Source organism: Schistocerca nitens, chromosome 4 (genome assembly GCF_023898315.1).
Source record: "Schistocerca nitens isolate TAMUIC-IGC-003100 chromosome 4, iqSchNite1.1, whole genome shotgun sequence".
In the NCBI taxonomy this organism is placed as follows: domain Eukaryota; kingdom Metazoa; phylum Arthropoda; class Insecta; order Orthoptera; family Acrididae; genus Schistocerca; species Schistocerca nitens.
The window spans coordinates 578956185-578970657 of record NC_064617.1 but is presented as its reverse complement, the minus strand read 5'-3'; the positions used below and the strand labels follow the sequence as shown (position 1 = coordinate 578970657).

Sequence of the window (14473 nt, the reverse complement as noted above, 5' to 3'; positions counted from 1 at the left end):
TAATATGACCTACACAAAAAGATGAACCCTAATGATTTTGTGTGTCTCTTCGTACGTGTAATAGAATCCAGTCATAATTAAATCCATTTATGCTACCAAGAAAAGGATTATACAGTAACTAAATTTTGGGAAACCATGATTAATAACTGGGACTAAACAGAATCCGAGAAATAAGTGAAAATAAACGGATAGTGTTAAGAAACACTATGAAAATTCTTTTAATATACATATTCAGCACTTATAATATTTACGCGGTATTTTTGACCGATATGTTGAAAATGATCTTCTAACGTGACAGGAACAATCAGAACTCGTTAAATTCTGAGTCTCACTTTTATGAAGAGATCAGTGGTATTTTTCTCGCTGGGAAAATCTTTCAAAGGGACTTCAGAGCTTTGCTCCCAAATTGTGTTATTGTCTGCTAATACTGACGATTGTGCCCAGCTGCCTTACTGGCTTTTGGAGGTATTTTTTAACTACCCATAATTTCAAAAACGTTCTCTTGAAAGTTATATAGAGATCTTTAAAAATGTGGAGGACTATAATCAGATAAGGACACCCATTTTTACACTTGTTGTGCCAGATAGAACAGCCCACATTTCAAGTGTTGGTTTCTATTATGATATTGGTTACTTATGACAGTTCTGCGCGAAGTCCAGCAACAACTAGTCCTTCAAGGGAATAGGAAAAAAATTCCTCTCACCTTCGGCTGCCTTAAAGCTTTTCCCAGCAGTAACAAGGGTCCATTATTTACTTGGGTCTTTTCTTTATTGGATCCTTAAAGGCACCTACCACATTTACCATTAAATAATAGTACTTGAATTTTTCCTCAACGTCCAGTATAGAGTATTATATGTTTGCTCTAAATTTTTGTTTGGAGTCAGTAGAGATTTCCTATGTTGATTCGTAATTGAACGAATTTCTTTACCTCCAAGTAAGTTTTGGCAGAAATCTCAATTTCCTTAACCAACTGTCCTGCACCTACAATAAAATTTCTAAAACTCCAAATCGCTCAACTATTTCTTGAAATATTATTCGGTATTTTCCAGTTCATTTATTACAATTAGAATGGAGACATTGATCTATTACATATCGAGCAATCTGACTCATTGACCAGACTAAGGTAGATAAAGTTTTCCACGATTACCGTAATTCTTTTAAGGCGAATACCAGGATGGTTCCTTTGAAAGGGATCGAAAGATTTGCTGCTTCATTCTTCCTCTATCCCCCTCTAAAGATGTCCTCATCCATGTGACGTTAAACTCTAGTTTGACTGGTCATGTTGACTTTGTACAATGTCAAATGCCGACGACAAACTTGAAAGAGGAGTTTTTTGTAAGGAGCCCATGGGCTACTGCCCTTGTTATCATAGGACACGAATTTCGAAGAACGTTTCTTTTGTGATCTAATACACATTTGAAAAACTTTATCTAGGAGAAGTATGAACATTGTTACATTTAGTCAAAGACTATTACTTAAAGATTTTACTATTGGTGGTTGTACATGACTCTAGAGGCTAGCGTGGTGCCGTGAATAATCTGATAGACGATACTGAGATACTGAACAACACAAAATAAGAAAGAGATCACTTCCACACACTAGGAAGCGGATCAATTCTTCTCATGATTCAAAGTGGAAGAAACATAAAATTCACAGGGGTTTACATAAACAATTCCCAAATTTCTTATGAATACTTTCCTTCGGTGTCATGTTGTTCCGATGATCATATCTTGTCTAAGTAAGTCTTCAAGTAACATTTTCTGCAGCTGATTAATTACGACGTATCCACGGAGGGTCCAACAGTTTATCTGACAATATAAACAATTTTAGTGATCGCGGTAATTTGCTCTATATGTCTGACATCGGGTGTACAATCAGGAATAATTGATAAATACATCACTTTTAGATTACTTTTAACAGACTTGCGTAAGACTTTAACTTTTCCCATACTATGTGTATCTGTTCGGTGTAAACGTGCTCAGTGTCTGTAATTTATACGAGTAAAATGTTATTGCTGTTTAAAATACGCCTGGATTCGTTCTTGTTTTCTTCTTTTTATTCTTTTTAGTTCGTAAATTCAGTAGATTAGCATCAAATTGCAGTAGTTTAATCTATTTTAGGAGACTTCGTTCGGTCTTTATTTAGTTGATTGTATGATGACTCGACTTAAAACCCTTCTCAGATTTCTACGTTGCGGAAGACGGATAGTGACTATACCTCTTTCCTACAATTACAAGGCGAACTGGCCGCTGTTCGGAAGCAGCTAGAAATGGTAATCGAGAGGTTTCAGGCTGTTTGACCACGACTTCAGTCACATTGTGGTACCTGAAGAGCTTTGGTTCCACTGGCATCCACTAAGAAACTTGAGATATCTGAACTTTCAGTTGTGCACAAATTGGATGGTTCCTCCTCACCAGAGGGGCAACGGTGAGTTGACAAATATCAGGGCGGAAGGCAAATTTGGGCACAAGTGGTAAGGCAGTTTCCATATATCTTAGCAACAGATACGAGAGCTATCTTTTGTTGAAGGCACAGCTGAACCAGCTCGTTGGGCCTGTGACATGGACGTTCAGAGCCATCGAATGCTTTTATTACATGATGACGTAGGCTGTGGCTGCTTTGAAGCAGGAGCATTTCTTTCTTTTTTTGTGACGTGGAGGGAAAGCAACGAGTACCGAACATAAATATTGAGATTTTCTAAGTTTTTTCTAAAGTACGTATCTCCAATGTCACAAATATTGTGATGTACCTGGCAGCCTCGTTATCTCCCACACAAGAGTCGTCCCTGTTTAAAGTCGTTGATCAGGTGCGACCAGCCAGTCTGAGCATGATCGCTAACGCTGTTTTCCGTATTTGAGTAGACAAACTGTTCTTCATTTCCGAGTATGCAAGATAAAAAGGGAGATTGTGCCGAACTCGAGGGAACCTATTATTCTTGAACGTATGAAGGCGAGGGCGTAAGTCTCCAACTCCAGTAGGGGCGGCCTCTCCCAAAGATGGCAGCGTCCTGCAGCGACTCTGGCAACTTCTCCAGCGCAGTTTCCGGCAAGAAGGACACTGAGAATGCTCCCAGCAGGTTCATCGCCGACAAGATGGCGAATGGGACCCTACGGTCCACGGAACCTCCCTGTAACAGAAGTAGAATGAACTGAGACACAAGAAGATGTCAGAGTAAAAGAACGGAAATGAATAAAGAAGAACAAAATTTGGAGAGGAGTATGAGAAAGTAAGACAACCGAAATATTAGAACAATATTACCGTTTAGGTTATTATTCGTACCTGTTAGTTTTAAACTACTTAACTGTTGCATCAGACCTGTCAACAATATTGTTACTTGTAAGTTGTATACTGAAGTGTTCTTGATGGTTACTTATCCATATTTCCAATAACTACCAGAAAATTTAAGAAATTTATTGTTGTTGTTGTTGTGGTCTTCAGTCCAGAGACTGGTTTGATGCAGCTCTCCATGCTACTCTATCCAGTGCAAGCTTCTTCATCTCCCAGTACCTACTGCAACCTACATCCTTTTAAATCTGCTTAGTGTATTCATCTCTTGGTCTTTCTCTACTATTTTTACCCTCCACGCTGCCCTCAAATACTAAATTGGTGATCCTTGATGCCTCAGAACATGTCCTACCAACCGATCCCTTCTTCTAGTCAAGTTGTGCCACGAATTTCTCTTCTCCCCAATTATATTCAATACCTCCTCATTAGTTATGTGATCTACCCATCTAATCTTCAGCATTCTTCTGTGACACCATATTTCGAAAGCTTCTATTCTCTTCTTGTCCAAACTATTTATCGTCCATGTTTCACTTCCATACATGGCTACACTCCATACAAATACTTTCAGAAACGATATCCTGACACTTAAATCTATACTCGATGTTAACAAATTTCTCATCTTCAGAAACGCTTTCCGTGCCATTGCCAGTCTACATTTTATATCCTCTCTACTTCGACCATCATCAGTTATTTTGCTCCCCAAATAGCAAAACTCCTTTACTACTTTAAGTGTCTCATTTTCTAATCTAATTCCCTCAGCATCACACGACTTAATTCGACTATATTCCATTATCCTCGTTTTGCTTTTGTTGATGTTCATCTTATATCCTCCTTTCAAGACACTATCCATTCCGTTCAACTGATCTTCCAAATCATTTGCTGTCTCTGGCAGAATTACAGTATCATGTGCCAACCTCAAAGTTTTTATTTCTTCTGGGTGGTTTTTAATTCCTACTCCAAATTTTTCTTTTGTTTCCTTTACTGCTTGCTCAATATACAGACTGAATAACATCGGGGATAGGCTACAACCCTGTCTCACTCCCTTCCCAACCACTGCTTCCCTTTCATGCCCATCGACTCTTATAACTGCCATCTGGTTTCCGTACAAATTGTAATTAGTCTTTCGTTCCCCGTATTTGACCCCTGCCATCTTCAGAATTTGAAAGAGAGTATTCCAGTCAACATTGTCAAAAGCTTTCTCTAAGTCTACAAATGCTAGAAACGTAGACTTGCCTTTCCTTAATCTATCCTCTAAGATGAGTCGTAGGGTCAGTATTACCTCACGTTTTCCAACATTTTAAAGAAATCCAAACTGATCTTCCGCAAGGTAGGCTTTTACCAATTTTTCCATTCGTCTGTAAGGAATTCGTGTTAGTATTTTGCAGCCATGACTTATTAAACTGATAGTTTGGTAATTTTCACATCTGTCAACACCTGCTTTCTTTGGGTTTGGAATTATTGTATTCTTCTTGAAATATGAGGGTATTTCCACTGTCTCAACCATCTAGCTCACCAGATGGTAGCGTTTTGTCAGGGCTGGCTCTCCCAAGGCTATCAGTAGTTCTAATAGAATGTTGTCTACTCCCGGGGCCTTGTTTCAACTCAAGTCTTTCAGTGCTCTGTCAAACTCTTCACGCAGTGTCATATCTCCTATTTCATCTGCATCTACATTATATTACATTTCCATAATATTGTTCTCAAGTACATCGCCCTTGTATACACCCTCTATATAATCCTTCAACCTTTCTGCTTTCCCTTATTTGCTTAGAACTGGGTTTCCTTCTGAGCTCTTGATATTCATACAAGTGATTCTCTTTTCTCCAAAGGTCTCTTTAATTTTCCTGTAGGCAGTATCTACCTTACCCCTAGTGAGATAAGCCTCTACATCCTTACATTTGTCCTCCAGCCATCCCTGCTGAGCCATTTTGCACTTCTTGTGGATCTCATTTTTGAGACATTTGTATTCCTTTTTGTCTGCTTCATTTACTGCATTTTTATATTTTCTCCTTTCATCAATTAAATTCAAAATATCTTATGTTACCCAAGGATTTGTACCAGCCCTCGTCTTTTGACCTACTTAATCCTCTGCTGCCTTCACTGTTTCATCTCTTAAAGCTACCCATTCATGTTCTACTGTATATCTTGCCCCCATTCTCGTCAATCGTTGCCTAATGCTCTCACTGAAACTCCCTAAAACCTCTGATTCTGTCAGTTTATCCAGGTCCCATCTCCTTAAATTCCCACTTTTTTGCGGTTTCTTCAGTTTTAATCTGCAATTCATGACCAATAAATTGTGGTCAGAGTCCACATCTGCCCCTGGAAATGTCTTACAGATTAAAACCTGGTTTCTGAATCTGTGTCTTACCATTACATAATCTATCTGAAACCTTGTAATATCTCCAGGCCCCTTCCATGTATACAACTTTCTAGCATGATTCTTGAACCAAGTGTTAGCTATGATTAAGTTACACTCTGTGCAAAATTCTACCAGATGGCTTCCTCTTCCATTCCTTACCCCTATTCCATATTCGCCTACTACGTTTCCTTCTCTTGCTTTTCCTACAACCGAATTCCAGTCACCCATGACTATTAAATTTTCATCTCTCTTCTCTATCTGAATAATTTCTTTTATCTCATTATACATTTCTTCAATCTCTTCTTCATCTGCGAGGCTAGTTGGCATATAAACTTGTACTACTGTGGTAGGCATGGGCTTCGTATCTGCCTTGGCTACAATAATGCGTTCACTATGCTGTTTGTAGTAGTTTACCCGCATTCCTATTTATTTTATTCATTATTAAGCCTACTCCTGCATTACCCCTATTAGATTTTTATTTATGACCCTATATTCACCTGATCGGAAGTCTTCTTCCTCTTGCCACCGAACTTCACTCATTCCCACTATATCCAACTTTAACCTATCCATTTCCCTTTTTAAATTTGCTAACCTACCTGAGCGATTAAGGGATATGACAATCCACACTCCGATCCATAGAACGACAGTTTTCTTTCTCCTGATAACGACGTCCTCCTGTGTAGTCCCCACCCAGAGATCCGAATGAGGGACTATTTTACCTCCAGAATATTTTACCCAAGCGGACGCCATCATCATTTAACTATAGAGTAAAGTTGCATGCCCTCTGGAAAAATTATGGCTGTAGTTTCCCCTTGCTTTCAGCCATTCGCAGTACCAGCACAGCAAGGCTGTTTTGGCTAGTGTTACAAGGCCAGATGAGTCAATCATCCAGACTGTTGCTCCTACAACTACTGAAAAGGCTGCTGCCCTCTTCAGGAACCATATGTTTGTGTGGCCTCTGAACAGATGCCCTTCCACTGTGGTTGCACCTACGGTACAGCTATATGTATAACTGAGGCACGAAAGCCTCCCCACCAACAGCAAGGTCCATGGGTCATGGGGGGAGACCTCTCTGTGGGACACCACCTTGATGAAGCAATATCCGTGCGATTGGAGAGGCTTGCGTATCCGCAGGAAGCTGAGGGTTATGCCGAAGGCAGATGACTTACTGCCGGAAAGCCAGTCTGATGGATCAGACTAAGAGTGTCCCTCATCATCCCATTTTCCCTATCCACTCCTAGTCCTACTCTATTCCCTGACCCAAACCAAGGTGTGATGCGATCCGTGCTGAGGGGTATGTGGCATATAGGAAGATGTGGCGCAAATGGAGCCTCAAGGATACCGGGCGACCTCCCTGAGTAATTAGCCTTACAATGCACGGGGTATTCGTGGTGTGGACCTTCTATATCCCCAAATCTCGTGGGACCAACATGGACATGACTACAGAAAAAGAAAAAGAAACTGGAGGGCAAATTGAGACCTCAGATACCCAGACATCAGGGACTGAACCAATAGAAGGCATTCCCACTACTGAATCAGGGTCTAGACCTGAGCCAGAAGTGGGAACTGTAACCAAGAAGCTAGATCAGATTAAGATCAAAGGCTTGTCTGGGGCCCAAAGGAGGAAGCTATTCAGGGAACAGAGGGAAAAGGAAGGTTGGAGGGGACATGCAGACGCACACAACGGCAAAGACAGGTAGTAAGCCGATAAAGGAGGAATCAAAGACTCCTTCCTCGCTGGAAAAGCGAGTCCAGAAAAAACCAAGGCAAGAAATAGGGAAACAGACCAACAGTACTGCAGTCTCAGTTTTTAGGATGGCAGTTATCCAGGAAGGTTATCCGCTGGTGGGTATTACCTCGCAGCAGGAGGAACTAGTACAGATGGCCTCTTCGAAAAGACTGAGGGGGGGGGGGGTCGCTGGCCCAGGTCCCAACTTCAGGAGGGTCTATTTAGATCATGGTGCACTCATTTTGTCTGTGAGGGGGTGCACACAGTAGAATGACTCCAGGACAAGCAGCCCATGATATCCCCATGGGAAGATGCGAAGCTGCTGGTCAAGATGGCAGCAGAGCTTCTTAAGACCGCAAAGATATCATTATGGGTACCCTAGATCCTTAAGGAAGTCTCTCCCAATACTCTGTTCGGAAAAATAGGGGCCCAGAACCCAAACGTCCCGACAGAAGACTGGGGAGTGATTAACCAGAAGGTTGCTCTGGAATGACGAACCCTGTTGGTGGAAGTTGGTGAGAGGTCCCTCAAGGCGATGCGGTAGTAGGACCTGAAACTGTTTTTAGGGTTCTCGCAGGTCACCATGAGGGTTCTCAAAGACCTCAAAGAAGGGAGTAAGACGGAGCCTGTAGGTGATGCAGATTAATTTGCAGCGCAGTAAAGGGGCCTCTGCTGCCCAGAGCTGCTGCCTGGGGAGACAGGAAGTTGACGTGGCCCTGATACATGAAACCTCTTTATACAAAGGGAGTGTATCAGGCCACGGAGGCACTGGAGGTAAGCTGATCTATGCTAGGAATCTAAGAAACTCCAAAACATGCATCTATGTTAGAAATGGTATTTCTTTCATGACAATGATGGATTTCTGCTCTAGGGACTTAGTGACCATCAAAATGCAGCAATGTGAGGAAGGTATCACGGGGGAAATTATCTAGGCCTCAGCATACCTTCCTTACGAAGACAGTTCTCCCCATCCCTTGGAGGTGAGGTGACTGGTAGGGACTTGTCATCGGCAAGGTGACCAACTGTAGGGTGCGACGCCAATGTCCACAACCTAGTGTGGGGCAGTAAGGACACCAACAGTAGAGGTGAGTACCTTCTTGAATTCCTCTTAGCTAACAACTTAGAGGTCCTGAATAGGGGCAATGGACCTACATTCAGGAATTGCAGAAGGGAAGAAGTAATTGACATAACATTTGGTTCCATGACCTTGGGTAGCTATGTCAAACAATGGCATGTGGTGTAGGAGTCATCCTCATTGGACCACATGTACATTAAATTCAAGGTTGAAATGGGAATCAGACAGACCATGACTTACAGAAATCCCAGGTAAACAGACTGGGAGACATATAGGAGGGACCTTTACTTAGGCTTATCGGAAATTAAAACCACAATAAGGAAGTCAGTAGAATTTGAGGAAGTAGAAGAGGCTGTTACCTCTGCCATAGTGACCTCGTATCAGGACAACTGCACAATCATCAGGAAGTGTACAAATGGGAGTGTTCCTTGGTGGAATAACAAACTGGAAACGCAAAGAAAACAGGTACGGAGACTGTTTAATATTGCGAGATGTAAAGGACAATGGGCTAAATATCGTGAGGCCCTTGTCAGCTACAATCTTGCAATGAGACAAGCAAAGGAGGCATCCTGGAAGGCATTCTGTGAGGAAGTGGAAGGCATGGCTGCACAATCCAGACTTAACAAGATTCTCACTAGAGTACCAATTAATCCAGGAGGTACATTGAGGAAGGAGGATGGGGAATATAACAAGACAGCACATGAGACTCAGAAATGGCTCCTCAAAACTCACTTTCCTCAATATGCTCTGCCAGATAATACAGACCAGTATGTGGCCACAGAGAGACAACGGTTCTCAGACACTCGAAGGGAGGACTGGGAATCGGCCAAGGAGAGTGTGAACTTCAACAAAATCCAGTGGGTGATGGGAACATTCCAGCTGTTCAAGTCACCTAACCCATATGGAATTTTTCCAGCTCTCCTGCAACAGGCAGGAGGATAGCTTATGAGAATCCTATGCAGGCTATTTAGGGTTAGCTTAGCAGTAGGAATCATTCCCCATGTTTGGAGGGCAGTGAAGGTTGTCTTCATTCCAAAGCCAGGGAGAGCTGATCATACCAAGGCGAAGAATGTGAGACCAATCAGTCTGTCCTCCTTCATTCTCAAAACATTGGAAAAACTGGTTAATGTATACGTTGGGGAGAGGAGGCTAAGTAGGGTTACTCTACACCTGAACCAACACGCATACCAACCAGGTAAATCATGTGAGACGGCTCTCCACCAACTCGTCGGAAAGGTGGAAAAAGCACTTCACTTCCAAGAAATTGCCCTCTGCAACTTCCTCGATATCGAGGGGGCCTTTAGTAACACGACCTTCGATTCCATGGTAAGGGCATCAGAGGTGCATGACCTGGGGACCGCTATATGTAGGTGGACCAGAGCCATGCTTAGTGGAAGGAAGGTAGAGGCTAGCATGATGAATGAAAAGATGGTAACTAAGACCATTAGAGGCTGCCCAAAAGGAGGAGTTTTGTCTCCTCTATTGTGGAATCTAGTGGTGAACGAACTCATTGAGGAACTAAATTCCAGACAATGCGTCTGCCAAGGACACGCAGATGACCTTGTGATAGTAATACTTGGCAAATTCACTGACACAGTCAGGAATATGGCACAAGGAGGATTGGACATTGTGCAAAAATGATGCATTAAACAGGATCTGAGAGTTAATCCTAAGAAGACTGTTGTGGTGCCATTTACGAAGAGAGGTATTCAGCATGCAAGTTGGAATCTACCTGTGAAGGGGATAGTGAAATATCTAGGGGTAACCTTGGATGAGAAGCTAACATGGACCCCTCCTATTAAGAGTATCTGCTCCAAGGCAAAAAGCACTTTAGTGAGTACTAGGAGGGCTTGTGGCAAAAACTGGGGCCTAAGCCCCAGGTGTATGCACTGGATATACACCACAGTGGTTAGATCTAGGATTTCCTATGGGGTCGTAGTATGGTGGAAGAAAGTAGAACAGCGGGTTGCTGCTAAAGCGCTTGCTAAGTTGCAGAGATTGGCCTGCTTAGTCATAACGGGTGGAATTAGCAGCACACCAACCGCTGGAATGGAAGCCATGCTGGATATGCCTCCACTTCACCTTTGGGTTCAGATGGAGGCAGCAGCTGGGGCATACAGACTTAAAACTTGCCAAAATTGGGTCTCATTCGGAGATCCAGAATCACACACTAACATAGTGAGTGAGGTAAATATAGGTATGGCTGGGGAAATGCCCGCCGCCGACTATATAATAACTCCCAATTGCTTCTTCCACAAGCCTCCAGTGGGACCAGAAAATCGAAGGGCTGGACATCACGCGACCTGGCGTGTGGCAGCTGGCCCGACACTTCACCAGGGAGAAACTGTACACCCCTACGTTACAAGGACCCGACGGACCAGCATATTCTGCGGAAGAAAAAGCGGAACTGATGGCCCTCACACTCGCAGCATCATTCACACCGAACCTGGATCCCTCAGACCCAGCGTTCACACTTGCTACCGACCAGGAGGTCACACGCATCCTGGCCCAACCAGCGCGCAACATCATCCGACAAGCTAGTACAGCAGAAGTCAAATGGGCCATCATGCATACCACCGCTAGGAAGGCCCCTGGTCTCGATGGCATTCAAAACCGTGTCCTCCAGGAGTTCACGGACAAAGCTGTAGACTACCTAACACACATCACGAATGCCATACTCAAGCACCAACACTTCCCCGCCTTTTGGAAGCCGAGGTCCTGATGTTCAGGAAGCCGGGGAAAGACCACTCCCTCCCACAAAATTACCGACTCATTAGTCCGCTGAGCGCGCTCAGCAAGATCGTTGAGAAGGTAATATTAAAACGACTCACCAGGCACTGTATCACAAACGACACCCTGAGACCGGAGCAATGCGGTTTCAGGAATCACCACTCAACAACACAACAACTCCTCTGCGTCGTTGAATACATAACAAACTTATACAACACAAACAAAGGGACTGGGGCGGTGTTCCTGGACATCTAAAAGGCTTTCGATCGTCTATGGCACAGCGGCCTAATACGCAAACTCAGCGACGCACGGTTCCCCGACGGACTCGTACGTCTCATACACTCATATCTCACGGACAGTAGTTTCAACACAGACGTGCAGGGCAAACAATCGACACGACATGGTATCCAGGCAGGAGTACCCCAAGGAAGCATCCCAGGGCCCTTACTGTTTAACCTGTACATTAACGACCTACCAGCTACACACAACACGACGGTGGCAATCTACGCGGATGACACCGCCATCCTTGCGCAGGATTGGAAGCCGTCTAACATTAACTCACGACCACAGACTGCACTCAGGACGGCGGAGCCTTGGCAGGTGAAATGGCGTGTTAGAGTAAACGTCGACAAGTGTGAGGCCGTTCTGTTCACTAGAAGACCGAAGCAACTGCGCAAACATCAGCACTGCAACCCAATAACACTACACACACGCCCAATACGTTTCCGCGAGAAGGTCAAATACCTCGGTGTCTGGCTAGACAGGAAACTACTCTGGGGGGACCACATTCAACACGTGACCAACAAAGCAAACGCGAGGCTCAAACAACTCTACCCTATGCTTAACAGGCGTAGCACACTGAATAGGAGAGTGTCTAGGTCCATGTACATGACACTTATTCGACCCCTGATGACGTACGCAGCCCCTGTCTGGGGATACGCTGCGCCCACTCGCCTGCGCCGTCTGCAGCTCATACAGAACAAAGTACTCAAACTCATAAGCAACGCTCCGCGCTACACACGCATCGCGGACCTTCACCGGGAATACCGGCTAGATACCATCTTGCAGGTATTCCAAAAACTCTCCACACGACTGTTCAATAACACGAGACACCCGCTCAACCCGTTTATCCTTCCTCTGGGTAACTACGACCACAACCATAGATGGAAGCATAACAGACCAAAGACACTACTGGCTAGGAACAAAACATCTATGGTCCATAGCACGCTAACACGACAGTACTGGCGAGCCCCTGCAACACAGCTACTACTGGTAACCCCAGATGTTCGACCAACCTAAAAACAACACACACCACCTACACTGTCTGTGAGCCGATCTATGACCGATCGCCCACTAATGTACAATGACGTTGAACTGTTGCAGGGACGCAGCAACTGCAGCAAGCCCCGCAACGAGCTCCAGCAACGACAAAGGTAACAATGCACGATACCTCGCACTAACATAACCACACCTTGCATGCACTGTCGCAGATAGCAAGCCGCTACTGCCCTTACTACCGTCCTACTGTCGCAGAGGTTTTTTTCCCTTGGCGCTTGCCTTGGCACTTTTTTTCCTCTGCCCTTACAACCGCTACCCTTCGATCGCTTTCGTCCACTTTCTATCTCCTGATGGACCATGTTAATGAGTAATTTTACCCAGACGCATGGATAACATCACAGCCCGCATCCTGTGACTCCTGATTCAAAAACTAACATGTTATATGGAGGTGACAGTAGAACTTTTGGTTTGGTCACCACGTTGGTGTGGGCGTAGAGGGGCCCCATCCTTCGACAAGCCTTACAACATAATAATTGGAAGTAGGGAGCAGTGGGAGAAAACAGTTCGACACCGTATGGGGGACATCGTTTGGTTCACCGATGAGTCGAAAACAGATCAAGGCATTGGGGCAGGGTTGTACAGGGTTGAGCCAAGACTGGAGAGCAGCATCTCTCTAGGGAAACTGGCCTCTGTATTCCAAGCCGAAATTACTGCAATCAGGGCATGTGTGGAGGAGAATATGAGTAGGTGCTACAATGACCGTAGCATCTACACCTATTCAGACAACCAGGCAGCCCTGAAATCATTGGCAGCTCCTGCAACAAGATCTAAGATTGTTGCAGATTGCCACAGGGCTCTGGTGGAGCTAGGGGGAAGCAATAGGGTGTATCTAGTGTGGGTCCCTGGCCACTCAGGGATGTGTGGCAATGACCAAGCCGATAGATTGGCTAGGATGGGAGCAACAACTCCATTTATTGGACCGGAACCTGTCTTGACAATCACCAAAGCTATGATCAAATTAGAACTACGGAACTGGCTTAGGAAACAGCACCAAGGTCCATAAACAAAAACATGGTAAGGTGATGATGCCCAAGCCATGTTTTAAAAGAAGCTCTGTAATCCTGGGATCGAACAGGAAAGAGATCAGACTCATGAATGGACTGATGTCCGGCCATGGGAACTTCAAAAAACACCTACACACAATGGGTATAATGGAAGAGGACCCTAAATGTAGGATCTGTGATGAGGGTGAAGAAACTGCATCACACCTAATCTTTGAATGCATGGCATTGGAGGTTAAAAAATACAGAATCTTCGGGACAACTAGACCTGAAGAAATTGTGTCCAACACAAAACTGGTAGAGGGACTCCTTGCACTATTTAAGCGCATTGGTTCGCTTTACTAGATATACAGGGAGCGATGCCGCACAATAAACCTAGTTTCGGTGCGAGCAGGGGCGTGTTAGACCTAAGCTGTTTTAGCTCTCCTGTTAAAATCAATCAACCAATCTATCAATCATGGGGGATGAAATTTATTAATTACTGCTAAATACCAATTTTCATGTTATGAAATAAGAATATGTAACAGAAAGGCAAGAGTGACAGAAAGTGAGATATATGGGAAACACTGACGATGTCGAGTTTTGCAATACGAGGTGTGACAATAAAGTAATGAGACTGATGTGAAAAAAATGTTGCTTACCGTTTCAGTCAGGTTTAGTATTGCCTCCTTCAAAGAAGTTCCCTTCTGATTGCACACACTTTTTCCAGCGCTTCTGACACTGATGGTAACATTTCCGGAACTAATCTTCTGTAATATCCTCCAAGACCCTCGTCACAGCTTTTTGGACATCTTGTTTGAAAATTGTGTTTGTGGACCGCCGTTTTACTCTTGGAAATAGAAAAAGTCGCACAGAGCGGTATCTGGTGAATAATGTGGCTGTGGTAGTACTGAAATTTGTTTTGAGGTTAAAAATTGCTGTACTGACAGAGCAGTATGGGATGGCGCATTATCGTCATG

General features: G+C 44.0%; 1 protein-coding gene across 1 annotated transcript in view; it reads right to left on the bottom strand.

Annotated features, from left to right (window-relative positions):
- Positions 1-2929: 2929 nt before the first annotated feature.
- The window catches only part of LOC126252450 (solute carrier family 22 member 7-like), a 170676-nt gene continuing 159132 nt past the window's right edge, over positions 2930-14473 (bottom strand). Inside the window, exon 9 of the mRNA XM_049953344.1 lies at positions 2930-3127. Coding sequence (XP_049809301.1) covers positions 2930-3127 — 198 coding nt within the window. The remainder of the gene's footprint in view (positions 3128-14473) is intronic.